Genomic DNA, 25,256 nt, shown 5'->3' on the forward strand with positions numbered 1-25,256 from the left:
GCCGGGCTGCCCAGCTCAGACGCTTCGCTGTCCCGGGAGCAGAGGGAAGGAGGAAAGCACAGGAGAGAATAAACAAACCACGACAAGGAAGCGGAGGAGTGAAACGAAGCGGAGAAGCATGGAAACTTCCCAGACACACAGCTCCGAAAGGTGAGAGCGGGACGGGAACGAGAGGGGAGTTCTTGGCCAGGGGAGCGTTGTGTTTCTCCCCTTGCTTTTAGGCGCGCTGTTCCCGCTTCTGCTCCGCGGGGAACGGCACGCTCCTGCTTCCTACCTCTGGATGGAGCCTGTCAATCTTCCCTGCTCGGGACAGCGTTTGGGATGCTGGTGCTCCCCCGTTCCAGTCCGCGGCTTGCAGGAGTGCTCTGCTCCTCTCCTGCCGTCCCAGGCTCCCCCTTTTTTCCCTAAGATCCGTTTTGCCAGCAGAGAGGGACAGCACTGACGTCTGTTTTGCTGCTCTTCCTCAGCATGTCCAAGGACCTGTCGGAGCTCATGAAGGAAGCCACGAAGGAGGTGCACGAGCAGGCGGAGAACACGCCGTTCATGAAGAATTTCCAGAAGGGGCAGGTGTCACTCCAGGAGTTTAAGGTACTTCGTGGCAGCATTGTTCGGGGATGGGGTCTCCTCGCCAGGAGGTAACACTGTGAGATCAGGCGGGCTGCGCGGGGACCGAAGGGGGGAGGAGGCGGACAGCGCAAGGAAGGAGGTCCTTTGCGTGACAGCTGTCTGGTGTCAGCACGCCAAATGCAAAGCACGCTCTTCACCAAACTCCAGCACCCTCAGATCTTAGCGGTCCCTCCTGCAGAAGGCAAGGGAGGGCTGTGCGTATTGGTGTGGGCAGCCAAGCTGAAACAGGATAAAAAGACAAAGAGGTTGAAGGGATTCATGCAATTGCTTCTCTCTTTCTTCATAAATGCCTGGCATGTTAATTATTGGCAATGATAGTTACTGGAGGTATGACTACGTGCAGATACATGAGTGGCTGAAAGCCATAAAGAGGGAGAACACTAAATTTACAACACCAAGCAGCAACAGCTGGAAATAGTGAGGGAATAGTGAGAAAGCAAGGCTGTGGGATCATCTCTGCACTGAACTTCACAATGTTTTGGTTGTCACTTGAGTTATACGGGAGCTGAGATTGTGAAAAATAGTAACTCAAAGGCAGACTGAGTTTGAGCAAGCCATGTCTGCCGCTAACAGGTAGAAGCTTGTTGCTTTTTCTTCAGATAAAAAAGAATAATTTGCAGGTACTAGTCTGTGCCTAACCTGGCAAGATACACGATTCCTGGGATCTGCGCCACATAATAAAGTCGTGAGCAAAAAACAAAGCCACACACCTGGGCCAGAAATTCCTGGGAGGCTATAGGATGTGACGCATGGGCTTGCAAATAACAGCTAGCGATCCAGCCTGTGGTTTAATTACTTTGTTGTTGAATTGGTCCTTGGCAAATAAATCCACGACAGCAGGAAAGAGACTACGTACTTATGACAGGTCGCATTCAGGATACTCAGTCAAGCGTACGTTGAATCTCAGGTGCCGGCTTCCTGCTGTCAGAAGTGTGGCACTGCTTCGGCAGTGAACTTAGAGACAGGCTGGCACTAACGTAAAAAGTCAGGCCTTCAGGAATACAGCTCAGTTTCTTAGAAGTTATTTATTTATGTGCCGTCGGGGGGGGGGGGGGTGAGACATGACGTGGTTTTTAAAAAGTAACGACAGTTTTCAAAAGCCACATTTCTCATTAAGCCACTACCTGCCTCTGAAAACAACCAGTCAATTCGTTAGGCAATGTTCCCGCATTTTGTTTCTTTTCCAGTAAGCTGGATAACAGGTTATTGTTTAAAAACCTGTATTTTTCTTTACTCTCTTGGCAAGCCTATACATCTGCCCTGACACATGACACCACCCCCGCCACCCGCCAGAACCTGAATATTTGTTTCCACGACCAAGCTGCTGCCCGTTTGCTTATCAAAGTCCTATTTGCTGGCGCAGCCGGGGAAAGTTGAAACGGCGGCTCTTTTACTGCAGAAGCGATTGCTCTGTGGGAGAGTCAACTGCTTTCTCTCCCGCCAGCAGCGTAACCCCCCCACCGAACCCTGACTCGCCTGTACTACAACACCTTCATGTTTTACCCTTTGCTGCTGCTAACGGGTTCCAGTGTAAGGAAGGGGTGGTGTGGGTGCAGATATGTATACAGCCCCTGAAAACAGAACGCTGGGGGAAGGCAAGAACACAGCTAGATTGTCTTACACCACGTGGAAAAGCTGGCAGATGGAGGAAAGCATCGCGTAAGCTGGGAAAAACAACAATAACAATGGTTTCAAAATAGAGAGGAGAACACAGAGCCTCGCAGCGCTGCTTCACAAAGGCATCTTTCAGAGGCGGGCTGTGCTTCCAGCCCCCTTTTACCTTGTCTCCTAGGGGCAGCCAAGGAGGCAACCCCACTTGCAAGTCTGAATGGGGAGAGCAGTGGTGCCTCAGTTCCCAGGAGGGTGGGCTGCCAACAGGACAAATGTGTTGAAAAATAAACAGGGTGTGTCATCGCCTTGTAAGGCCCCGCGAAGGGAAGCCACATCTTGAAGCATTCAGATTTGAACAATGCACCAGAAAAGATGCCTTTGGGAATACCCTCTCTGTTGACCGAGGGAATGGCGAGAATAGACCAGGCGTGATTTAGCAGGGCTCTGGCTTCCACCACATGAAGCTGCAAGAACTTTAACCTAGAGGGGAAGGCAGCAGCTTTTAAGGGCAGGTATGACCAATATGCTGCAAAAGGGCTTAGGTCTTACCTGCTGCTGCCTCAAGCAGAAGGGCAAGGGCTAAATGGTGTCTCACTGCACCTCGCAACTCTGTTTTCCACATGGCAAACCTGTAACATCACAGATGTGCATGACCCATACTGGGTATGCACGAGTAACTTTTTCTTTAGTAGGTTTTGTCCCCAAAACCTGAAGGAGACAGAGAGATGCACCTGTACCTCATCCTCTTCCTTCTGTTTCAGCTGGTTACAGCATCCCTGTACTTCATCTACTCCGCTCTGGAAGAAGAGATTGAACGTAACAAGGACAACCCAGTTTATGCTCCCGTGTATTTTCCGGCGGAGCTGCACCGGAAAGCTGCCCTGGAGAAAGATTTGGAGTACTTCTACGGCAGCAACTGGAGGAAAGAGATTCCATGTCCTGAGGCTACTCAGAAATATGTTGAGAGGCTCCACTACGTAGGCAAGAACCACCCAGAGCTCCTGGTGGCCCATGCCTACACTCGGTACTTGGGAGACCTGTCGGGGGGGCAGGTGCTGAAGAAAATTGCCCAAAAGGCCCTCCAGCTGCCCAGCACTGGAGAAGGGCTGGCCTTCTTCACCTTTGATGGAGTCTCCAACGCCACCAAGTTCAAGCAGCTCTATCGCTCCCGGATGAATGCCCTCGAGATGGATCTCGCTACTAAGAAAAGAGTCTTGGAGGAGGCCAAGAAAGCATTCCTGCTAAATATACGGGTGAGTAACAACCAGCCAGCCCCGCCTGCCCACACCCTCTCTGAAGGAAGATAACAGCTACTGTGGAAAGGCAAAGCCGGTATTTCTGCTGTGGAGGTTCTGGGAAGGTGCGGATTAGGGCAAGCTAGTCAGAGTTGGACGGCTACACTTGTCCAACCTGGGAGCCTAGAAGAAGGCTGGTCTCTGAAAAGCTCTGCTCCCTGCCCTAGGGTTTGAATTCAGTCTCTTCCATGTGCCTCATTCAGATATGAATGGGGGCTTATACTGGGAGTGGGGATGACCACCTACCTGTCCTACCTCTGTAGTACAGCTCCACAGGTCCTCTGTGGATACTGACTAGATGCACAGGCACCTTGCTTTCTGTCCCCTCAGAAGATGGGCAATAGCCTTCTCCTGAGCTGGAAGCTTCAGGGAGAACCTGCAAAGTGAACAAAGAGTCTAGAAGACATGCTCTTGACCCCAGAGGCAGATTATGTTCTGTGCAAAAAGCACCAGGAGACTTACACTGAAGGCTTGTGGCTTCCTCTAGTTCCTAAAGTGCCTGGGGCAGGGGAAAGGGGTCCAGTGAAAGAAGAAGAGAAGGCCACATAATGAGCCAGTGTTCTCTTTTCTCAGGTGTTTGAGGCGCTGCAGGAGCTGGTGTCTAAGAGCCAGGAGAATGGTTACCCTGTGCAGCCAAAGGCAGAGCTTCGCACAAGGAACGTTAACAAACCACATGAGCATGGTAAGACACTTCTAAGGGCAGGTATTTAGCATTCCCCCTTGCGGTTTTGTTCTCCTCCCTTCCTCTGTTCTTGTTTATGAGAAATGTTCTTGTTGCTGAGAAATGAGCATGAGGTGCTTGCCCTGCCTCTCCTCCAGCCATCAGCTGGTAGAGCAAGGAGGGGCACTGGTGTGTGCAAAGCTGCTTCTAGACAGGACAGAGGCAAGGATGACACACTTGGGCTCTCCAGAAATAGTATCAATGAAGGAGCTTTCCAAGAAGAGACTCCCCTGTCCTTCTCTTAGGTTTTAACAAGTGTAAGGTTCATTAGCCACATGAGTTTTGACCGCAGGGAAAACTGGCCTTGAGTTCACAGAAGCAAAGGCTGCAATTTTGGGCCCAGAACAGCTGTGATGTGGCAACACTGCCAGAAGTTTCTTCCAGACACATAGCCCTACCCAACGGGCTGTCCTTTCGGACTACATCTCCCTCTGGTCATGTTCCTGCCTTCCAGCAGTATTCACTGAAAATACTTCTTGAAAGTGCGCTGGGTTTATAGCGAGCATTGCTCTGGATGGTGAAGCGTAACCAGCTGGGAAGGGGGGGGTGAACAGGCTGCTGATCAGCTTTGCAAAGCTGAAAAATCTCCATTTACTAGCGAGCGCCGAGCCGGCGCTGGGCAAAGCCAGAGCAGCGGCTGCAAGCAAAGCAATCCCTTTTCAGGGGGTCAGGCTCGTGGCCGAGTGAGGAGCGGGCTCAGGTGTTTACGGAGGAGAGTGGTTTCCCTGATAACGTGTGACTGAAATAAAAAAGCCCTGATGCCCTATCTGCTCTGAAACTACAAGGGAGGGTGTTTTTGGTGCATACTGGATTGAAACACAGTTTTCCTGTGGCAAAGAATGAAAAGCAAACCTCATCTGGTGCACCTCTAGACAACGAAGCTTAAAGCAACTTCTTTGGGAAAGGCATTACAAGTTCTCTGCAAAACTTTGCCACTCCTTTCCCAACACACTTAGAAAAGTAGAATTTTTAGAAAGCTTGGTGTTGGATGAGGAATCCCATCCTGAAGTTGTACTGGGAAAATTCTTGGTCTGGAGTGCCAAGGACTACCTGTTTAAGGTCATTTGATGCCTAACCAATTAAATCAATGAGATGCAGGAGACAAAATGCCTTTTAAAATTCTGGCTTAAGTATTTGGCTGTCTTCTGCACACATCAGGGGTTTGATGGAGCCGGGCGGTGGATTTAATGGGCCTGTAAGGAGACGAAGGACGAGGCCGGTACTCCAGTACAGATAGCGGGGTTATGAGCTTCTGTGATGCCCAGGTCAAGTCTGCTGCTTCCCTTCTTCACCCACCCCAGGAGAGCAGAACCTGCTGACGCTGTTCCCCCCAGCCCAACCGGGCTCTGGGCTTCCTCCTTCTCCCCTTGACAACTCCAGCAGAAGCCACTGCTCCGGCATCGGAGTGAGACAGCATGGCATACAGGCAGCTTCTTGCTTCAACTTGTTCTCACCCACTTTTTTTTTCCCCTTTTCCTCTTTGATCTAGGTCCAGTGCCTGGGAAAGAAAGTGAGAGGACAAACAGGAGACACAGAGACATGATGCCCACCACTCCCCTGGTGCGGTGGATCCTGGCGCTCGGCTTCCTCGCCACGACAGTCGCCGTGGGCTTATTTGCCATGTGAAGAAGCAGGATCTTCACCTTCTCTTCGTGCCTTCCCTCACCCTGAACTAATCCACCTTCCCCAGTCCTTCTGAGAGAAATTCCCCCGACTGGGTACTGTGATCTTGGCTCTGCCACTAATATTAGGAGACTTTTCTCCCCAGAAATCAAAGCAAGTGTTGTACGGGGGTTCAGACAAAGTCTCTCCCGTGCTTGGTGTGAGCTCTTCTCAGAAACTAACTTTATCACCAGAAACTAAGGGTAGAAAAGGCTAAAAACAATGGCCAAGAATTGTTGCTTTACAGAGTGCCTGCAAAAATCCTCCAGGATCAGAAACGCAGCTTTGACATCTGTCTCTCCTCAGAAACCCGAAGCTCCCCAGAGCTCCGTTTGCTCATTTTTTTTACACTGCTAGATAATACTGTGATCACTTTTTCTGTGGAGCCACACAGCTCCTGTGGGTTATAGACTGTTTTATATGACACTAGTAGGTCTTTGTTAATTCTTTTTCCAATCATTTTTGTTTTTTAAAAAGCAGAAGACGGTTGTTGAAGATACAATTTCATTCTCGTCTGGTTAAATAATTTATACACATAATAAACTTCAATGTAAAGTCTTCAGGCCTGGCATTTCCTATCATTAAAGCCTTACCTGGGGAGAACGGGGATGCCTTTCTTCCTTCCAGTTTTATGTCTTTTGGAGCTGCTGCTTCCAGAGGTGTTACAACAGACGAAAGCGGGAGCTGTCATCAGAGCCAGACTCTGCTCCCACTCAGTGCTAACAATAACCTGTTACAAGCTGGGGCAGGTTCCTTCAGCTCCTACATGCTGGTCTCTATTTCTAGAAATGGCACGAAATTCTGTGCGCGTACAAAGTATCTTTAAGAGGTGGAAGCCGTACATAAGAGCTGGTTGCTGTCCTATTAAAAGCAAGAAGTGACGGGACCCTCAGCCGGTGTAAACCGGGACAGCTCTTCCCATCCGCTACCAGCCAAGGGCTCCATTACCACACTGCCTTTGTGAGAACTTCAGCATGAATTAGAAAAAGCAGAAACAAAATGCACACAAGGTTTTGGTCCTATGAGGCAGCTAAATGGGAGCCATCAAGCATGCAACTGCATGCCCTCACCTAGGCAACAAACCAACCCCACTTACTCCCAGGGCTCGGCACACACACACGGCGTTGCCAAAGGCACCCCGAACACACGGCACTGAGGGAGCTGCCCCTGCACGTGGCTTGCTTTCCCCGCTTTCTGCTGAGGCAGATCTGGAGATCTGGCTTTGTGGCCAGCCACAGGCCCTGTCTGCTTCGGAGGGTCTTCCAACACAGGAGTCACTGCGGGACAGGCTGCAGTTCAGGTATGGCACAGCAGGTACCGACAAGGCCATCATCAGGGTCCTCCCCTCTCTTTATGCCAGCAAGCCTCGGTGATCAACCTGTCTCCATGATGCTGCCCATTCTGGCTGTGACCTTAATCCCAGGGATGCCCCTTCCTACCGATCTGTGGTAACGACCAGCACTGAACCTGCTCGAAGAGCAAGAATCAGAGGGCAGGTCCTGCTGAGAACAAGCAGTGGGAAGAGGAGCTGTCATCACAGAATGGTCGAGGTTGGAAGGGACCTCTGTGGGTCATCTAGACCAACCCTCCTGCTGAAGCAGGGTCACCTACAGCAGGCTGCACAGGACCTTGTCCAGGAATTATTCTCAGGCTCTTATCTACCCTATATCCTTTCTGAAATACCTTCTAATACCTCTCTGTTTGGACCCATTCGCCAACCCCTGGCAGCAACAATAGTTAATTCTTAAAAAAGACAGTTAGATGCTTGAAAAGCAGGGATGTGAGGCTTGATAGCTATTCAAATACAAGAACTTAATCCTTTACTCGATTTAATATTAAGTTCTACCTATTCAGTCCCTCTAACCCACCCCAACTAAATCCTTATGTTCATTCAATCACGCTGAATAACTACACATCCCAAACATGCAAATAAATGCCCACGAGCTCAGAAACGCACTCTACCACCCTCAACCCCTCTCCGCTGCTCAAAGAGACTGTAACTGTGACATGAAAGTTAGGAAATCTGGGTTCAGACTGACATCACCCCCTCCCCCGCCGCGCCCGAGCCCGGCAGCCGCCGCCTAACGGCAGCTAACACGCTTTCCGCCCCCCCTCTCGGGCAATGGTTTCACCGGGTCCCCTCCGCCCGCCGCCGCAATGGTCCCGCCCGGCCGCCATTTCGCCTCCCCCCGCCCTTCTCTCCCAGATTTCGCGCCAAACTGCTGCCGGCCGGCAGGGGGCGGAGCGCCCCGGCCAATCGGCAGCAGAGGCGATGCAGCGCGCTTCCTCTTGGGGCGGGGCGGGAGGGCGGCCGGGGCCCAATCCGCGGCGACGCGCTGCGGCCGGACCAATCGGAGTGAGCGGTGGCGGCGGCGCGCCCCGCCCCGTGCAGCGGTTTGGTTTCCGCCGCGCTGTTTTTGCCGCGAAAACGCTGGCAGCGGCTTCCCGCGGGCAGCGAGGTGCGGAGCGGGGCGGGAGGGGTCGCGCGGGGGGCTGCAGGACCCCGTGGGGCGGGGGGGGGGCAGTGCCTGAGGTGCAGTGCAGCCCGGGGGGGAAGGGAGCTCGTGGGGCATTTGGGGGGAGATGGGCTTAGTGCCTGGGGTGCAGTGCGGCCGGGGGGGGGGGGGGTGTGTGTGTGTAGGATCCCGTGGGGCATTGGGGGGGGAGGGAGGAGGTGTCTGGGGCTGACCCCGCGCTCTCGCCCCCTTAGGGGAGCAGCAGTCGCCATGTCCGGCTTCGACGACCCCGGCATTTACTACAGCGACAGCTTCGGGGGCGATGCGTCAGTGGACGAGGGGCAGGTTCGGAAGTCGCAGCTGCAGAAGCGGTTCAAAGAGTTTCTGCGGCAGTACCGTGTGGGCACGGACCGGACGGGCTTCACCTTCAAATACAGGTGCGGCTGCGGCCCCCCTTCCCCTTCTGTGGCCTTACCCCCTCCTCTCTGCTGCTAACCTCCCTCCTGCTGGGCGCACCCCAGGTGTGTCAGCTTTTCTTTTCCCTTGGACCCTAAAGAGCTCTTTGTCAGTGTAAGAAATGTCATTGTTCCCATTTAACCCTATGGAAGAACTGAGGTCTGGTGTTCTGCCCAATTTTCAGGCAGTGGCAGAGGTAGCAACGGAGGGATCTGCACTGCCAGACTTGCGCCTAGTTCTGAAATTCGAGGTTTGTCTTCCAGTGCTTGCTGGTCTGGAGTTTTGCCTGCATCTATCAAAACCAGTGCAGCACTGTCCACGTGTGCCTTCAGAGGCTGTGAAGGTCCCTTGGCCACGCCTTTGCCTACACAGGTTGGAGAGACAACTGTGAGAGCACACGGAGGTGTATCATGCAAGGGCTGGACAGTCTTTCACCTTTCATCTCTGAATTTCATGCAGCCTGGCTTGTTTATGGAGAACATTGCTTGCTATACTATTACTTCCTCTTTTAAAATAATATTTTAGATATAATAGGTGTTATCCTGCATAGAAGTTTTCCAGTTGCCTGTCTGGCTGTGTAACGCTAGTAAACAATTAGTGCTATACTTCACGTTGTCACTGCGAGCACTGGTGTCCTTGGTCTTAATGTCACGTTTCAGAGTGGATTTGGGTGAAAGGTTTGCCCAGGTCCCCCTAGGCTTCTCTTGGCACTCTCCTGATTTTCCCTGTTTGCTTTCCAAACAGAAGACTCCCTGCAGAACCCGCCTTCTGTGCTCCCTGCTTGTCATAAGGTCACTGAGGGTGACCGCTGCTTTCTGCCCCGCTGCAGACCTTTACTGCTTACTGCCTTCCAGGGATGACCTCAAGCGGCACTACAACCTGAGTCAGTACTGGGTGGAGGTGGAGATGGAAGACTTGGCCAGCTTCGATGAAGATCTCGCCGACTACCTGTACAAGCAGCCAGCGGAGCACCTGCAGCTGGTAAGGACGGAGGGGGCTGGCAGCCTGGCGCGCTGACATCGCCGCGTTGTGAGAGCAGCCCTGATGGTACACTGCAATATACCCGTAACAGCCCGGTTGTTCCCTTCGTAGCTGGAAGAAGCAGCAAAAGAAGTCGCAGATGAGGTCACCCGTCCTCGTCCTTCAGGGGAGGAAACTCTCCAAGACATCCAGGTCATGCTGCGGTCGGATGCCAACGCAGCCAACATCCGCAGCCTGAAGGTGAGGCGAATCGGCCGCCGCGCTGGGCAGCGGGTGGCAGGGCCCGTTCGTGTCTGGGTGTCATCGCAGGGAAGCCTTTGGTACTTGATCACGTAGTTCCGGACATGGATTGTAGGCTGATTTACAAGCAAGGGGTACTCTGCTACGTAAATCTGACTGCAGAGAACTGTTACAGCTGGTTCCTGCTGCGGGGACATTATTGCTGTCAGTGATGTTCTGTCTCTCTTGCATTGGAATCAGCATGGCTTAAGTCACGCAGCGTTCTTCTGCTACTGTAGAGCAAAAGAGTGACATTGTGCAGGCTTTTTTGTTCTGGTACCTTAGTCCCACAAAAGTGGGAAGTGCAGCTGAGAATGAACTGTGTATCTTTAATGTCTTTAATTTCCCATCCTTCCTCCAGCGATGGCTTTCTCACCTTCCCTTCGCCTTTTCCCTTTCAGTCCGACCAGATGTCCCACCTTGTGAAGATCCCTGGGATCGTCATAGCGGCCACCCCTGTGAGAGCCAAAGCCACCAGAATAGCCATCCAGTGCCGCAGCTGCCGTAACACCATCAGCAACATCGCGGTGCGCCCAGGCCTGGAGGGTTACGCTCTCCCCAGGAAATGCAACACGTAAGCACCGACGTGGGAACGTGTGCTGCTGGCTGGTGGGGAGAAAAGGCTGCATCCCCTCCTCCTGCTGCCCCTCCATCCCATGCCTGCTGCGTGGAGTCAGCTCCCTGTCACGAGAGGCAGAAGCATCTGCACTGCTCTCTGCCTCCTCTGTGTGCCTGCTAGCACCCGTGGCTGTCAGGCTTTAACTCCATCCGTCTGCAGTCACGCTGGTCACAGAATCGCAGAATCACAGAATGGTCGGGGTTGGAAGGGACCTCTGTGGGTCATCTAGTCCAGCCCCCCTGACAAAGCAGGGTCACCTACAGCAGGCTGCACAGGACCTTGTCCAGGCGGGTCTTGAATATCTCCAGAGAAGGAGACTCCACAACCTCCCTGGGCAGCCTGTGCCAGTGCTCCGTCACCCTCAGAGGGAAGAAGTTCTTCCTCATGTTCAGAAAGAACTTCCTCTGCTTCAGTTTTTGCCCATTGCCCCTTGTCCTGTCACTGGGCACCACTGAAAAGAGCTTGGCCCCATCCTCCTGACACCCACCCTTGAGATATTTATAGGCATTTATAAGGTCCCCTCTCAGCCTTTCATCTTTAGGCTTAACAAGCCCAGCTCCCTCAGCCTTTCCTCATAGGAGAGATGCTCCAGTCCCCTCACTATCCTCTTAGCCCTCCACTGGACTCTCTCCAGTAGCTCCTCATCTTTCTTGAACTGGGGAGCCCAGAACTGTACACAGTACTCCAGATGGGGCCTCACTAGGGCGGTGTAGAGGGGAAGGAGAACCTCCCTCGACCTGCTGGCCACACTCTTCCTAATGCACCCCAGAATGCCATTGGCCTTCTTGGCAGCCAGGGCACACTGCTGGCTCATGGTCGTGGTGCTGCATGACCAGTGCTGCAAGCAGGGTTGAGTGCCAGTGTCCGGGGGGTTCTTTTTATCTGTAGGGCCTTTTGTCTGTTGCACCTAAAGGTTCTTTCCTGCCTCCAGAAGTCCCCCGATGCTGCGTTAAGCTGCTGTCCTGACTCCCCGTGGATTTCTTATCTTTCCCAAGCTTCTTGCTTCTGTGTTCCCCCTCCCTGGGGGGCTGCTTTGCCTTCCCTTCTGTAGGGATGCGTTGCTAATAACCTGCAAGTCCTGCTTTACAGCCCTTGATGCCTATGCTTACGGTGAGTGTTAGGTTGCTGCTGTGCGGCAGCTCTTGCGCCATGGTGGGTCGGGTCTTTGAGCTCGTGCCTGCTGGTATTTATTTTCTGCGCCTTGTCTCTGATGCGGTTTGAGAGGCCTGTGAGGTAGGGATCATCCTTCCGTGTGGTCTGTACGGCACCTGGCTCCCGATCCTTGACTGCAGGAGTGCGTCTGCCCTCCCGTGTCACCCTCCCTGAAAGTCCCTGCCTGTGTGGAGTTGGGCGGCGGCAGCGACGTGCTGAGACGGCAGCAGGGCGTGGAGGTGCTCCTTGTCTCGGGGAGCTTGTAGTCTGGCAGGGCAGATACGTCTCGAGAGACTGGGAGGTTGATGCCAGCCTTGTCATGTTGCTAATTGCTTTCTCACCAGAAACCACTTAACGTTTGCTTCGTGCACGAGGTTATAAAGCAGGACGGCCTGCCGCGTCGCTGAGTCTATGCCGTTGCCTTCGGTGTAATGAACAGCAGGGGAGAGGGGGGAGGCAGGGAGAGTATTCACGCAAGCATTGCGCTGTCTTTGGCTTGTTCTCCCGCCTGCGTTTGGCAGCTGTTGAAGACAAGGCAGAAGGCTTGGTGAGCCTCTGGTTCGGCCCTGTGTGGCTGCCCTTCTCAGCTGCTGGGCACCGCTCGGAGGGGCGGCTGCTCTGGGGTTTGTCACCGCTGTCCCCTCTATGGGGGGGCTCCCGGGGGGGCTCCTGAGTGCCGGCAGCCTTCCTTGATTGATCTCTCTGCGCAGGGAGCAAGCCGGCCGCCCAAAGTGCCCGCTGGACCCCTACTTCATAATGCCAGATAAGTGCAAGTGTGTGGACTTCCAGGTCCTGAAGCTGCAGGAGTCCCCAGACGCGGTGCCGCACGGGGAGATGCCTCGACACCTCCAGCTGTACTGCGACAGGTACCAGCGTGGTCTTCGCACCCTCACCCTGCAGGGCTGTAGCGGGTGTTGCTGGTGCCATCCTTTTACCCTGCTACCTCTTCCTCCTCGTAGGTACCTGTGTGACAAAGTTGTCCCAGGGAACAGAGTCACTATCATGGGCATCTACTCCATCAAGAAGTCTGCCCAGAGCAAGAACAGAAGCCGTGACAACGTGGGTGTGGGCATCCGAAGCGCTTATATCCGCGTGGTGGGCATCCAGGTGGATGTGGAGGGGTCAGGTGAGGGCTGCTTTTGGTGCCCGTGTGGACTGTGTTGGTAGCCTGGTGTTGAGAGAGCCCCCTTCCTGGACAAGGTGGTCCCTCAGCAAGGACTGTATGAAGTCACAGCCTGGGTCCTCCTCTGCTGCTTGTATAGCAGAAGGTTCTAGCCAGTCCAGGGGTCTAACTTGCCCTGAATGCTCTATAGTCGTGTCCTATATGACTTGGTGATGTTAAATGAGGAGGCTTCAGCCTGAGTCCTCCAGGGTATTTAAGTGCTTTTATCTTATTGATCTTGGTGGGAATCTGCCAAGCCATCCCTGAGGATCTGGGCTAAAGTCGATGGTTAAAACTGAGCTATGTATTTAAAACGTGGTCTTGACTGTAATTTTCCCTCTGGTTCCTCCAGAGCTGCTTTGCCCAAGATGCTTGCTTTTGCCTACCAGCCTCTAAGGACAGAGCCTGTCTTGCTGGGATGGCAAATGCCTGCCCTCTCCACCTTCATGTCTGGTGGCACTCAGCATGATTTTCAAGAAGGGATTTTGGTGGTAGCGGGTATGGGGGGAGTAGTGTCATTTAAAATATCAATTTGTTCACTGTTGTGTCATTCTCCTCGTCACTGTGCAGGACACAGCTTTGCTGGCTCAGTGACCCCTCAAGAAGAGGAGGAACTTCGTCGCCTTGCTGCCATGCCCAACATCTATGAGACAATCGCCAAGAGCATCGCGCCCTCCATCTATGGTAGCACCGACATCAAGAAGGCCATTGCCTGCCTCTTATTTGGAGGTTCTCGCAAGAGGTGGGGAAGAGTCAGCCTGGTGGAGAGACAGTGGTGGCAGGGGTGTCATTCGTGGCACAAAGCCCTTGTACAGCCTTCTGGCAATGCTACCAACCACCTGCTACTTGCTGGCAGTGCCTGGTTATCAAAATGAAGGCTCACCATCTCTCTTCCCTGTCTTCCTCCCACCCTGTCACTCCAGGCTCCCAGATGGGCTGACCCGCAGAGGAGACATCAACTTACTGATGCTGGGTGACCCCGGCACGGCCAAATCCCAGCTGCTGAAGTTTGTTGAGAAGTGTTCGCCCATTGGGGTAGGTGGCTTGAGGTGCCTGGTTGTAGTGCGGCTCATTTTGTCCTCCTGCCCCTTGCACAGCACCAAAGACCAGACGGTGGTCACAGCAGATACCTGCCCATGCATCCACAGCTGGGCTGGCTGGCAGAGGTGCGAGCTGCCACTTCTGGTGCTAACCTGGAAGAGATGGGGTGGGTGCAGGACAGGGCATGAGGGAGAGAGGGGGAAGCAGGTAATGCCTTTCGTTGGGATAGGACCCAGGCTATTTGCAGATGTCCAAAGACATGACTGGTGCTGTTGTTTATTGTTGAGGCTTGATCAGTGGAGAGGCTGGCTGGTCAGGACAAATGAAGTTGACTGTGTCTCAGGCACAGACCTCCAGGCTGAGCCCAGGCATGAAATTATATTTTCAGCTGTGTTTTCTTGTAGTCTCTATTAAACTCAGCCTCTGACTTCATTGTTCCCTTGGGAGGAAAACAAAGCTAATGCAGCAGTCCACCAAACAATGAATCACTCCTTGTTCCGTGCTTAATACCTGTATTTGTGTGTCTGCCAGCCCTCCGGTGCATCACAGCTGCTCAGTCCGAGGCCTGGGACTAGGCAAAAGCCTTGCCCTGTACACAGCAGGTCTGCTTTTGGCATGTGCTGAGGGGCTTTCCTGGATGGAGGTCCTGGTGTTTCCTCCAGCAGCTCTGGATTTTGCAGCGCTGGGGGTTCTTTGTCCTTCTTTTTGTCCTCTCCCCAGCTGGAGCAGCGGGCTCCAGGGTCCCGCAGTGGCTGACGTGCTGTCCCCTTCCTTGTCCCGCACACCTGTAGGTGTACACCTCAGGGAAAGGCAGCAGCGCTGCCGGCTTGACGGCCTCCGTGATCCGCGACCCTTCCTCCAGGAGTTTCTTCATGGAGGGAGGAGCCATGGTGCTGGCCGACGGCGGAGTGGTGTGCATCGATGAGTTCGACAAGGTACCCACGGGGCTGCCCGCGTGGGAGCGGGGACCAGAGCCCTTGGGCTGCCAGCTGCTCCTGGCAGAGCCCAGAGCTGCAGGAGAAAGGGCAACTCTCCTGAGGCTGCCCCGCTGTCTTTCGGGGATGGGGCCGCGGGGAAGTTCTGGTTGCATCCCACACTCTTGAGCAGAGGTCCTCGCAGAGCTTTACCTCGGGGTTCAGCATCGGTGGGTGTGTAGCTGAAGCCTGGTGGAGGTGACTGATGGTGACTTTTTTTTTTTTCTCCCCACCTCGGATGAGAAGATGCGGGAGGATGACCGCGTGGCCATCCACGAGGCCATGGAGCAGCAGACCATCTCCATTGCTAAGGTGAGCTGCAGGCGTGTATCGCCCCGGGGTGGGAGCGGCACTTGCCGTTTGGTTTCTGAGAGCCCAGGAACCAGTGGTCATGCCACTTTTTGCTAGAATTGCCCATTTTAGAGTGGCTTGTCCAGGCAGTGGTTTTGATGGTTAGTGGTTCTCTGATCTGAGTCCTGTCAGTCCTGCCTGTAGGCATTGGGTTGTCTTCTCGCAGGCAGCCTGAACTTCAGCAGGACTGAAGCAAGCTCCCTCTGCTCTGCCTGTCCTCTGCCCCTCTAGATGTAGTAGTTCTGCTGATGTCACTTCTTTTTCTTCCTTCCCACTGCTCTCCCACACCCTCAGAAGATCTACAGAAACTGCTTGACATCCTGGTGCCAGGTCTTCTCTCAAGTCAGAGTTTATCTTCATTTCCTCAGCTCAATGTTTTCCTGTAGCACCTCTGCTCCCTCCTGGTCGCTCTGGCTCACCCCTTAGCTGTTCAGTCCCTGATACCAGAGCACCCACCATGGCTTTTCCTTGCTGGTTGCTCTTGCCCTACTACCTGCAAACCTGCATTTTGCTCCTGGGGTTGCCCAGGGGAACTCAGCCCCAGCTGCGCAGTTTCTGTCTCAGGTTGCAAACTTGGTGATAGGGTCTTGTATATCCTTGCCCTTGACATAAGGTTTTGAGTGAAGTTATTCAGTACTCAAGTCTCAGCTGAAGCCAGTCCTCCTCCACAAGGCCATATGGGTCCAGCCCCATGTAGCTTCTGTGCTGACCTCTCTCCAGTGTGGAACCATTACAGAGCAATGGGGTGCTGCTTAAGGGGTTTTATTTAAATGCAAACTGCTTTGGACCTTTCACAATGAGTTAATAGCCTTCTAGCCCTGCTGTGACATGGACGTGGCCTTGATCCCATCCATTTCTCCTTCCCACCACAGGCAGGAATCACAACCACGCTCAACTCCCGCTGCTCAGTGCTGGCAGCGGCCAACTCAGTCTTCGGGCGCTGGGATGAGACCAAGGGTGAGGAGAACATTGATTTTATGCCCACCATCCTGTCCCGATTTGACATGATCTTCATCGTCAAGGATGAGCACAACGAGGAGCGAGACATGGTGGGTCAAGGCACGTGGGTGCAGCTGGGACTCCTGGTGCCCCATTTTTTGCGAGGGGGAGTCGGTGTGTTTTCCAGCTGCCTGACTGCCCTCTGGTCTCCTAGACGCTGGCCAAGCACGTGATGTCCTTACATGTGAGCGCCTTAACGCAGACCCAGGCCGTGGAGGGTGAGATTGAGCTGAACAAGCTGAAGAAGCTCATCTCCTTCTGTCGGACGTGAGTGAGAGGCGTGACTTTTTGGCAGCGCCCGGTCTGCATGGTGGGAGACGGTGGGGAGAAGCCCAGGGGACCCTCCCCAGCGGCGCTGCCTCCATCTCCCGTCCCCCCCTTGCAGGAGGTGTGGTCCTCGGCTGTCGGCGGCGGCGGCAGAGAAGCTGAAGAACCGCTACGTCCTGATGCGCAGCGGCACTCGCCAGCACGAGCAGGAGAGCGACCGCCGCTCCAGCATCCCCATCACGGTCCGGTGAGCAGCCCCAGGGAAACCCTCTGGGTCGTGTCGCTGGGAGTTAGCTGGGGTAGCCCAGGAAGGGAGTCAATGGGGTGCTGGGGTTTGGGGGAGCCCTCTGTGAACAGGGCAACACTGGAGGTGCCACAGGGTGGGGGGGGCAGGAGGTGCCAGGAGTGGGGTAAGTGGGGGTGTCAGGGGTCGAGGGGAAGGAGAAGACCCCTCGGAGCCACAGTAGAAAGCAGGGAACATCTCCTTTGGCTGCAGGCAGCTGGAGGCCATTGTGCGCATTGCCGAGTCCCTGGCAAAGATGAAGCTTCAGCCCTTCGCCACCGAGGCAGACGTTGAGGAGGCCTTGCGGCTCTTCCAGGTGTCCACGCTTGATGCGGCCATGTCGGGCAGCCTGTCAGGTGAGGGGGAGATGCTCTGTGCTGGGGGCAGGAGGGACATTCTGGACCTGGTTGCTCAGGGCAAGGAGAGCTGAGGTCTCCTCCCAAGACCAGGCTGGCAGGGGTAGGGGGTGGCACCAGGCACCTCCCAGGCAGGTGCTGGACCTGCTTTTTGAGGAAAGGCAAAGCAATGCCTGTGACGGCAAGGGGCTGTCGTGGCCACGGGGCTGTGGCTTACAGGGAGAGAAACAACAAATGGCACTAAGGGTCTCCACCCGCCCTGGGCAAGGGAGACATGGTCTGGCCCCTCGTCCCAAGGGCAGAGTCCAGTGATGCAGGTGGTTCACAGAATCACAGAATGTTCGGGGTTGGAAGGGACCTCTGTGGGTCATCTGGTTCAACCCTCCTGCTGAAGCAGGGTCACCTACAGCAGGCTGCACAGGACCATGTCCAGGCGGCTCTTGAATATCTCCAGAGAAGGAGACTCCATAACCTCCCTGGACAGCCTGTTCCAGGGCTCTGTCACCCTCAGAGGGAAGAAGTTCTTCCTCATGTTCAGATGGAACTTCCTATGCTTCAGTTTGTGCCCATTGCCCCTTGTCCTGTCACTGGGCACCACTGAAAAGAGTTTGGCCCCATCCTTCTGACACGCACCCTGCAGATATTTATAGGCATTTATTAGGTCCCCTCGCAGCCTTCTCTTCTTCTCCAACCTGTTAGTCCTCTAACATCTTTCCCTGTGGGGGTGGAGACAAATTTTCCTCGTGAGGCAGCGTGGCACAAAGGGTTTGGAGGAAGCTCCACAGGTCGACCATCAGCTGTGTCTTTGGAGCCCCACAGCCTTTGAAGGTGGACCTGCTCATGGGTTCCCTGTAGTCTCCAAGACATGCAGGTGTGGTGGGAGACATAGGAGACGGGCACTCCGGCTTTGGGAGTGATATCTGGGCGGCACAGAGAGCTCACGCAGCCTCTCCCTCCAGGGGCAGAAGGCTTCACGACACAGGAGGACCAAGAGATGCTGTCCCGCATTGAGAAGCAGCTCAAGCGCCGCTTCGCCATCGGCTCTCAGGTGTCGGAGCACAGCATCGTGCAGGACTTCATGCGGCAGGTGGGCCAGGGACCCCGTGGAGGGTTGGGCTGTGAAGTGAGGGACTCCAGGCTGCCACTCAGGGGGTGAAACCCCTTCCCTAAGGGGTGGCTGGAGAGCCTTTTGGTCATACTTGCTTTTGAAGTTGTTCGTAGGGAGTGGTGTGCGATGTGATTGCAGAGTTTAAGGGGAGTGAGGCGAGTACTCGTGTTTCTGCAAAAGCGCTGAGGTTTGGGGCTGTTTGGGTAGGTTGGGGTCCCACCCTCGAAACCAGAACTGTTTGATTTGTGAGACTGGCTGCGGTCAGACCTGAAGTAATGAAAGGGGAAAGCAATGTCAGCACCTGGTGCCACTGGGCTCCCTCCCTCGGCAAGGCACAGCCAGGCATTAGCAGTGCTTGCAGGTTCCCGCTGGGCTCCAGTGAGCTTTTCCCTGCCGGTTGATCTCCCCCTGCTCTCCTCTTCTCCAGAAATACCCAGAACACGCCATCTACAAGGTGCTTCAGCTGATGATGCGTCGGGGGGAGATCCAGCACCGCATGCAACGCAAGGTCCTCTACCGCATCAAGTGACCTCCCCGTCCCCGGCGCGGGGACGGAACCGCTGCTGCCTGCCGCCTGCCCACGTGCGGGCAGCGTGCCCTGTGGGGCTGGAGCCTGCTCCTGCAAGAAGTTTTTCCTTGCGGAACCAAACAGCTCAGGGCCTCCCTCTTGAACCAGGGTTTGGAGTTGTTGGGGTTCCCTTTGGGTGCTCTGTCACCGTGTTAGGTCGATGTTTCTTTGAACTCCACAAGCTTTTAGTTTGTATTAAAATAAAAACTGCTAGTGATGGCTCAGGGTGTTTGGCTGCCTGGGGGGAGGTGAATCCCCTTCTCCCTTCGGAGGCAGTGCAGGATTTTGGTTGGAAAGGCATCCCTCTGCTTGCCCCGTGCCCGCCCTGGGGACCCAGCCCCACGGGCAGCACCAGCAGCCCTGAGGACAGAACCTCATTCCTCGCTCAGGGTTTGATCTGTCTATTGAGGTACAAATGCTGTTGGCGCAGGCTGCCCCACTGGGCTCAGCGGTGCGGGAGGCACCTTACCTGGTCACCACATGTAGGCTGCTGCCATCTTCCCTGTCTGCCTGCAGTGGCGAGGGAAACGACCTGTTCTTCCCTGCTTCTAAGCTGCTGTTTGCTTGTCCCTCCTTCCCCTCTCCAAGGGCTGCAGCAGGCAAACGCTTTACCCTTGCAGAGTAAAGGGGTGCATGAAAGCCTTGCTGGAGGCATAGGCAGAGACCTCCACTCGCCTCAGTGAGACTGGGGACACAAGGTGATGCCCAAGAATTGTGTGCCCTCTTCCAGGTAGCCTCTGCCACCTCCTTCATGTGCCGACGGCTGGAGGGAGGGTTGTCCTGCTTGCCAGGAGCCTCTCCTGGGCTCTCTGCCCTGGGTGGACTGGTGCAGCCACTCGCCCTTCTGCGTTTGCGGCGCGACCTTGCACTTGCCAAACTTGCAGGTCTTTGTAATTTCTAGCAAAGTAGTATTGGTTCTTACAAGTGTCCTCCAGAAGACATAAAGCGCAGGTAGGTCCCTGCGCTCAGCAGCTCTGGTCCAGCTGGGAGGTGTGAGAGCACCAGTGGGGGACTCTGAAGATGGTGCAGCGTCAGGCGTTGCAGGCGAGTGAAGCCGCTGTGGGTGCTGGAGAAGCTGCTGCTGTGTCTGTGAGTGACCTTCAGGCTGAGAAACACACCCCAGGAGAGGCTCCGTTAGCAGAAGCAGCGTTCGGGAGCCACCAGAGGGTACCAGAGCCTTGAGGATGCTGGGCTGTGGTGCTGCACACTGCTCTGCATCCTCCTCCGAGAGGGGAAACCAAGGGGTCCCTTTGGGGTGGGGTGCAGGATGCACCCAGCCTGGCAGCTGTCACACAAGGGTTGGGCTCCCCTGTGACCCATGGGGGCTGAAGATTATCCCTGCTTGCTTCTGTTGGGTGTTCTGAGAGGTGCATGGTGCGGTCCGGACACGGCTGGAGCTGGTTATGGGGGTCAGTGTTCCATCTGCAGGGGACTGGGGTGGTGGTGGCCTTGACAAAATCGACTGCACTTTTGAGGAAAACAGTACCCTGCTCTTTGTCATCCAGTTTTTCAGATGGGCAAGACCTTTGGGGGGGCTGGAGGGGAGCAGAGGCTGGCCCGAAGGCTCCCTGCAAGGATGGGTCTCTGGAAACCTTGCACCAGTGATTTTTATTGCCCCGTATTTTTGCAGGTGCCAGGCACCTCGTGGGGCTTCTTGGACCAAGCAACGCTGAGGCAAAAGCGGGCACCCTTCTTTTTGCTTTCAAAGAGATGCCTGCTCTCCCCACCCTGCTCCCTGGCTGGGGAGGCAGCTTCCCTGAGCTGCTGCTCCATGGGGAGGATCAGCTCCATGGAGGAGGAGTAAGTGGAAGTGGGAATAACAGGGCAAGATCTTCAGCTGGAGACTGAAGTTCCCAAAACTGCGGATTTCTCTTTGAAAGCATCCCGCCCCTCCCGCAAGCTCCCATGTCCCTGGTCAAGGACTCGAAATTTTAGCATCGAGAGGTGGCACGTTAGAGCAGGTTCAGCACAGCCCTGAAGCAGCGGCGTTGTGTTGTGGCTGTTTCCCTGCCATGTGCCATAGCCCATGCAGTGCTGTAGTAACGGGTCCTACAGGTCTCTTAGCCCCTGCCGCCCTTTCCCAGTATCTCTGTCCTTGCTTTGGAGATGCTGGCAGTACCTGTCTTATCTATGGTCCTTCTTCCAGAGGTGCAGCAAGAGCAAAACACAAGTGAGTATGGGACTGGTACCCACAGCCTCTGGAGGAGGCTGTGAGCCTCCATTCCTAGGCTTGGAAAGAGCACCCAGTGATGGAGAAGCTCTGTGGAGGGGAGTGTCCTGGGAAGGGGACTGGCAAGGGGAACACAGTGCAAAGGGCTCCATTTCCATCACTTTTCCCTCCTTCCTTCCCTCCCTTCACCTGCAGACCTTCCCTCAGCGTTTCCCCATGATCTTTGCTCTGTGCTGGAGCAGTGGCACATGGCTGGGTTTTGGCTGCTGACTGCCACTGGTGATCATGTGGTGCTCACGGGTTTAAAAAGAGCCAACATCTCAAGGTACATCAAACTGTGCAGGGTGTTGGCAGGTGCGGAGGTTGGAAATTCTTTTTGTTGTTTTTTTTGTTGTTGTTTTCACGACATGGTAGGGAACAGAGGTATACTTCTGTGACGGGGAATGATTGATCTCTTCATGCTATGAAATGTGTTGATTATATGGTATGAGGTTATGTAAGTGTACGTACGGCTCGAAACAACATTGTTTAGCAACTAATGTATGCAGATCTATCACAAGAAGCAAATATGCCCAACTGGCATCATCTTGGAACTCGAAATCACTGATTAGTAATGGCTTGTTTTGATCATTGCACTGCAGATGGAAGTTTTGGGAGGAAAAGCAGTTCTCAATTAGGTAAAGTGGTAGTGCTTGGTGGTATCTGCTTGATAAAGGATAGGTGGTCCTTCTGGTGAAGATGACCAGATTTTTCCTGGAGAAGGTGTCTCTTCTTGGTCATCCGCGAGGTTTTGGCATGCTCAGACTTGGGAGGGAGTCCCTTGTCTGGGTGTCCTTAGATGACCAAAAATACTGTTCTCAAATCCAAGGCCAACATGGAGAGTAAAACCAGACAGACGTAGCCACTTCACATCTGAGCAGGGCAGCATTCCCTTACCTAGTCTACAGAGGTGACCTTGTCCCTTCCTTAACTCGGTGCTGTCACTGGCATGGGAGGCCTCTTCACCACCCTTGGCTTGTGTCCTTGGGAAGTGCAGTTGGGTGAGTGTAACCACCCCAAACCAGGTAGCCACCAGGGATGCTTAGGTCCCTTTGACTCAAAGCTTGGGCTTGTGTAGGAGCCACCCGCCTCTTGCTACAATGAACTGGCCCCTGAGGAACTTGCAGATTACATGTAATTGCAGCACAGGTAAGACAAGGACCTGTTGGACCAGGTCCAGAGTAGGGCCACAAAAGTGATCAGAGGGCTGGAATACCTCTCCTATAAAGTAAGGCTGAGAGCTGGGGTTCAGCCTGGAGAAGAGAAGGCTCTGGGGAGACCTTGTTGCAGCCTTCCAGTACCTGAAGGCACCTACAAGAAGACTGGAGAGGGCCTTTTTACAAGGGCATGCAGTGACAGGACAAGGGGTAATGGCTTTAAGCTAAAAGAAGGCAGGTTTACATTACATATAAGGAAGAAATTATTTTACCATGAGGGTGGTGAGGCGCTGCCCCAGGTTGCCCAGAGAAGCTGTGGCTGCACCCTCCCTGGAAGTGTTCAAGGCCAGGTTGAATGGGGCTTTGAGCAACCTGGTCTAGCGGAAGGTGTCCCTGCCCACAGCAGGAGGGTTGGAATGAGATGATCTTTAAGCTCCCTTCCAACCCAAACCATTCCATGATTCTGTGATAATTCTGCATAAGACATGTTAATCTGAGCGAGAGAAGGAGAGTTTCTCACTCCAAAGAGATCCAGTGCACTGAGTTCTTGACAGCCTTTTTGGTTCCCTGTGGGAGGGCTGGGTTAGGATTCATCTGACCAGGCATCACGAGCTGTGTCTGAGCAAGATGCTTTCTGTGTCAGTGCAGGGGAGTGAGCGCTTCCAGACAGCACATTGTTTTATCCAAAGTAAATGTTTAAAAGCAACCAGAGAAGCTGTGCCCTAATTGCATTTGTTTTCTCTCTGTTGACTACAAAAGGAGGTCAGGGCAACTAGAGTAGGTATTTTTGCATCAGAGGCATCTCGAACTGGGGGGTTGTGCATGTACTTCCTCTGTGCTGCACTGCTGAATCGGGGAGAAGGTCTTTGTTGAAGGCTTGATTTGGGTAGCTAACTTCAGGGCAGCTTCACTAAGTTTGATTCTTTTTCCTCTAACACCAAGCTCATCAGAATATCTCTGAAATGTCAGTGGAGCTCCACTGCTGTGAAATCCAGCAAAGCTGAGTCATCACATCTGCACCACTCAGATCTCTTCCATCTCCATGTAGGATGGGAGCTGTTGCAATGCAGCAACTTAACCTCTGAGCGTGTTGTGAGTGTCACTTCCTCCATAAAATACAACAAAACCGAACTGCAGAGTCCTGAGGGCTATTGCTCAAGGATGTGAGATAAACACTGGCAAGCGGAATATGCTGATATGGGCAATATGAGAAACGATCTGAGCTGGTCCACCAGGCACCCACCTCAGATGAAAGAAGCCGGGGCTCCTTCCCCCTTTCTGCTACTGACTAATATATACTTACCTAATATATACTTACAAATTACAAATTACCTAATATATACTTACAGATATCTGAAGGGTGGGTGTCAGAATGATGGAGCCAAACTCTTTTCAGTGGTGCCCAGTGACAGGACAAGGGGCAATGAGCACAAACTGAAGCACAGGAAGTTCCGTCTGAACATGAGGAAGAATTTCTTCCCTCTGAGGGTGATGGAGCACTGGAACAGGCTGCCCAGGGAAGTTGTGGAGTCTCCTTCTCTGGAGATATTCAAGACCCACCTGGACAAGGTCCTGTGCAGCCTACTGTAGGTGACCCTGATTCGGCAGGAGGGTTGGACTAGATGACCCACAGAGGTCCCTTCCAACCCCGAACATTCTGTGATTCTGTGACTTACTGGGCCAGTTGAGCAAGCAACTTCATCTCCTTGTCTGTCTTGGATAATAACCTTCGTGGAGCACAGACCACTTCTTACCATGATTTTGTGTAGTGCCTGGCACAACAGTAGCCCAACCTCAGTGGCAGAGTCTACCTGCTGACATAAATAACATTAACATGGGCTAGGGCCTCTCCAGCCCTTGCCAGGCTGATAACTGATCTCCTGGAGGCAGGGAAATCCCTGTGCTTTGCTCTGGACAGTGCCAGGAAAGGCCATGAGACACAGGAAGAAGTCTCTGGGAGGGAGATCGCAGTGCAGCCATGCCATGCTGCCATGACATCACCCTGTAGAACGGCACACGTGTCATGGCACTAGGTACCTGTGATGTGGTCTGCTAGGGTGTCTTATGCTGAGTTTCAGGTTCCTTGCATTTGACTAACGGCCTATATCCCCTAATTCTGGGCTAGGTTCCTTCAAAATGCCAAACCACTCCTTCTTCCACAGCTGTGCTGTACAAATGCCTGCTACTGCTCTTTGTCCCATTTTGCCTATCCCTTTACAACATCCTCTGGTCCTTCCTGCACCCCCCTGCTGCAGGCCTCTCCCAGCAAAGCCAGCCAGTCCAAGCTGCTCCACCTTTCACTGTTCTTGATCACTGTTCTTTACCTCTTCTCACCATTCCACTTTGTTTGTAATTTTTTTTCCTTTTGTCATACTCCTGTGTGGGCAATTTGGCCAGAAAGCACAGAGACCTCTGGCCAGCAAAGCCAGGCAATACTGGTTTATATGTCCTTTTCACCACACACTTTTGGACCTTCAGAATGAAAGCAAGAGCATTATCCTGCCTGCCTTGATCCCATGAAATCCTTGCTGAGCGGAAAGCAAGTCTATCCACAGCTGGCCACATGCTGTGTGCTCATCAGCATCCAGCACCTCTGCGGTATAAATAGGCATCTATAAATAGATAGGTAGGCATCTTTCCTTTCTGGAAATCTTTCACTTGATGGAATCTGTCAGGTCTCAAACTGCACCTGGTACTTTGTGGACTCTGTCACAACCGATCGTAAAGATGAACTTCACTATATCACTAGAACTATGGAGTTAAATGCATGCTACTTGAAATATTTATAATTTTTTTCAGAGCGATGGTTGACAGGTCATCTATCATGCAGGTGATATCACCATTCTAGACCCTCGCACCAGAATAAGGTGAGCATTCAACATTATCAGTTACTTTCTCTTTGTGCTGCGTAATGAGGTGGTG

The 25,256-nt window shown here is 53.6% G+C and overlaps 2 protein-coding genes across 2 annotated transcripts; both read left to right on the forward strand.

Moving 5' to 3' along the window:
- On the forward strand, positions 1-6,474 carry HMOX1 (heme oxygenase 1). Its single transcript, XM_075428590.1, has 5 exons — positions 1-150; positions 468-588; positions 3,000-3,491; positions 4,107-4,215; positions 5,744-6,474. Exons 1-5 carry the CDS (start codon positions 119-121, stop codon positions 5,878-5,880), a joined length of 891 nt encoding a protein of 296 aa, XP_075284705.1. The 5' UTR covers positions 1-118; the 3' UTR covers positions 5,881-6,474.
- A 1,834-nt stretch (positions 6,475-8,308) lies between these two features.
- On the forward strand, positions 8,309-19,169 carry MCM5 (minichromosome maintenance complex component 5). Its single transcript, XM_075429112.1, has 17 exons — positions 8,309-8,375; positions 8,627-8,809; positions 9,683-9,809; positions 9,921-10,049; positions 10,490-10,662; positions 12,570-12,725; positions 12,819-12,985; positions 13,592-13,763; positions 13,945-14,056; positions 14,854-14,997; positions 15,283-15,348; positions 16,260-16,436; positions 16,541-16,653; positions 16,772-16,900; positions 17,150-17,292; positions 18,252-18,379; positions 18,828-19,169. Exons 2-17 carry the CDS (start codon positions 8,643-8,645, stop codon positions 18,927-18,929), a joined length of 2,205 nt encoding a protein of 734 aa, XP_075285227.1. The 5' UTR covers positions 8,309-8,375; positions 8,627-8,642; the 3' UTR covers positions 18,930-19,169.
- Positions 19,170-25,256: the final 6,087 nt, after the last annotated feature.

Source organism: Opisthocomus hoazin, chromosome 8, assembly GCF_030867145.1.
Source record: "Opisthocomus hoazin isolate bOpiHoa1 chromosome 8, bOpiHoa1.hap1, whole genome shotgun sequence".
Classification (NCBI taxonomy): Eukaryota; Metazoa; Chordata; class Aves; order Opisthocomiformes; family Opisthocomidae; genus Opisthocomus; species Opisthocomus hoazin.

Excerpts from the sequence above, each read along its gene's own strand:
- MCM5 (XM_075429112.1), top strand. The coding sequence starts at position 8,643 with ATGTCCGGCTTCGACGACCCCGGCATTTACTACAGCGACAGCTTCGGG. Across the intron at positions 12,726-12,818 it reads CTCCAGCTGTACTGCGACAG|GTACCTGTGTGACAAAGTTG; the intron begins GTACCAGCGTGG and ends TCCTCCTCGTAG. Across the intron at positions 16,901-17,149 it reads AGCATCCCCATCACGGTCCG|GCAGCTGGAGGCCATTGTGC; the intron begins GTGAGCAGCCCC and ends CTTTGGCTGCAG.
- HMOX1 (XM_075428590.1), top strand. The coding sequence starts at position 119 with ATGGAAACTTCCCAGACACACAGCTCCGAAAG. Across the intron at positions 151-467 it reads CAGACACACAGCTCCGAAAG|CATGTCCAAGGACCTGTCGG; the intron begins GTGAGAGCGGGA and ends GCTCTTCCTCAG. Across the intron at positions 3,492-4,106 it reads CATTCCTGCTAAATATACGG|GTGTTTGAGGCGCTGCAGGA; the intron begins GTGAGTAACAAC and ends CTCTTTTCTCAG.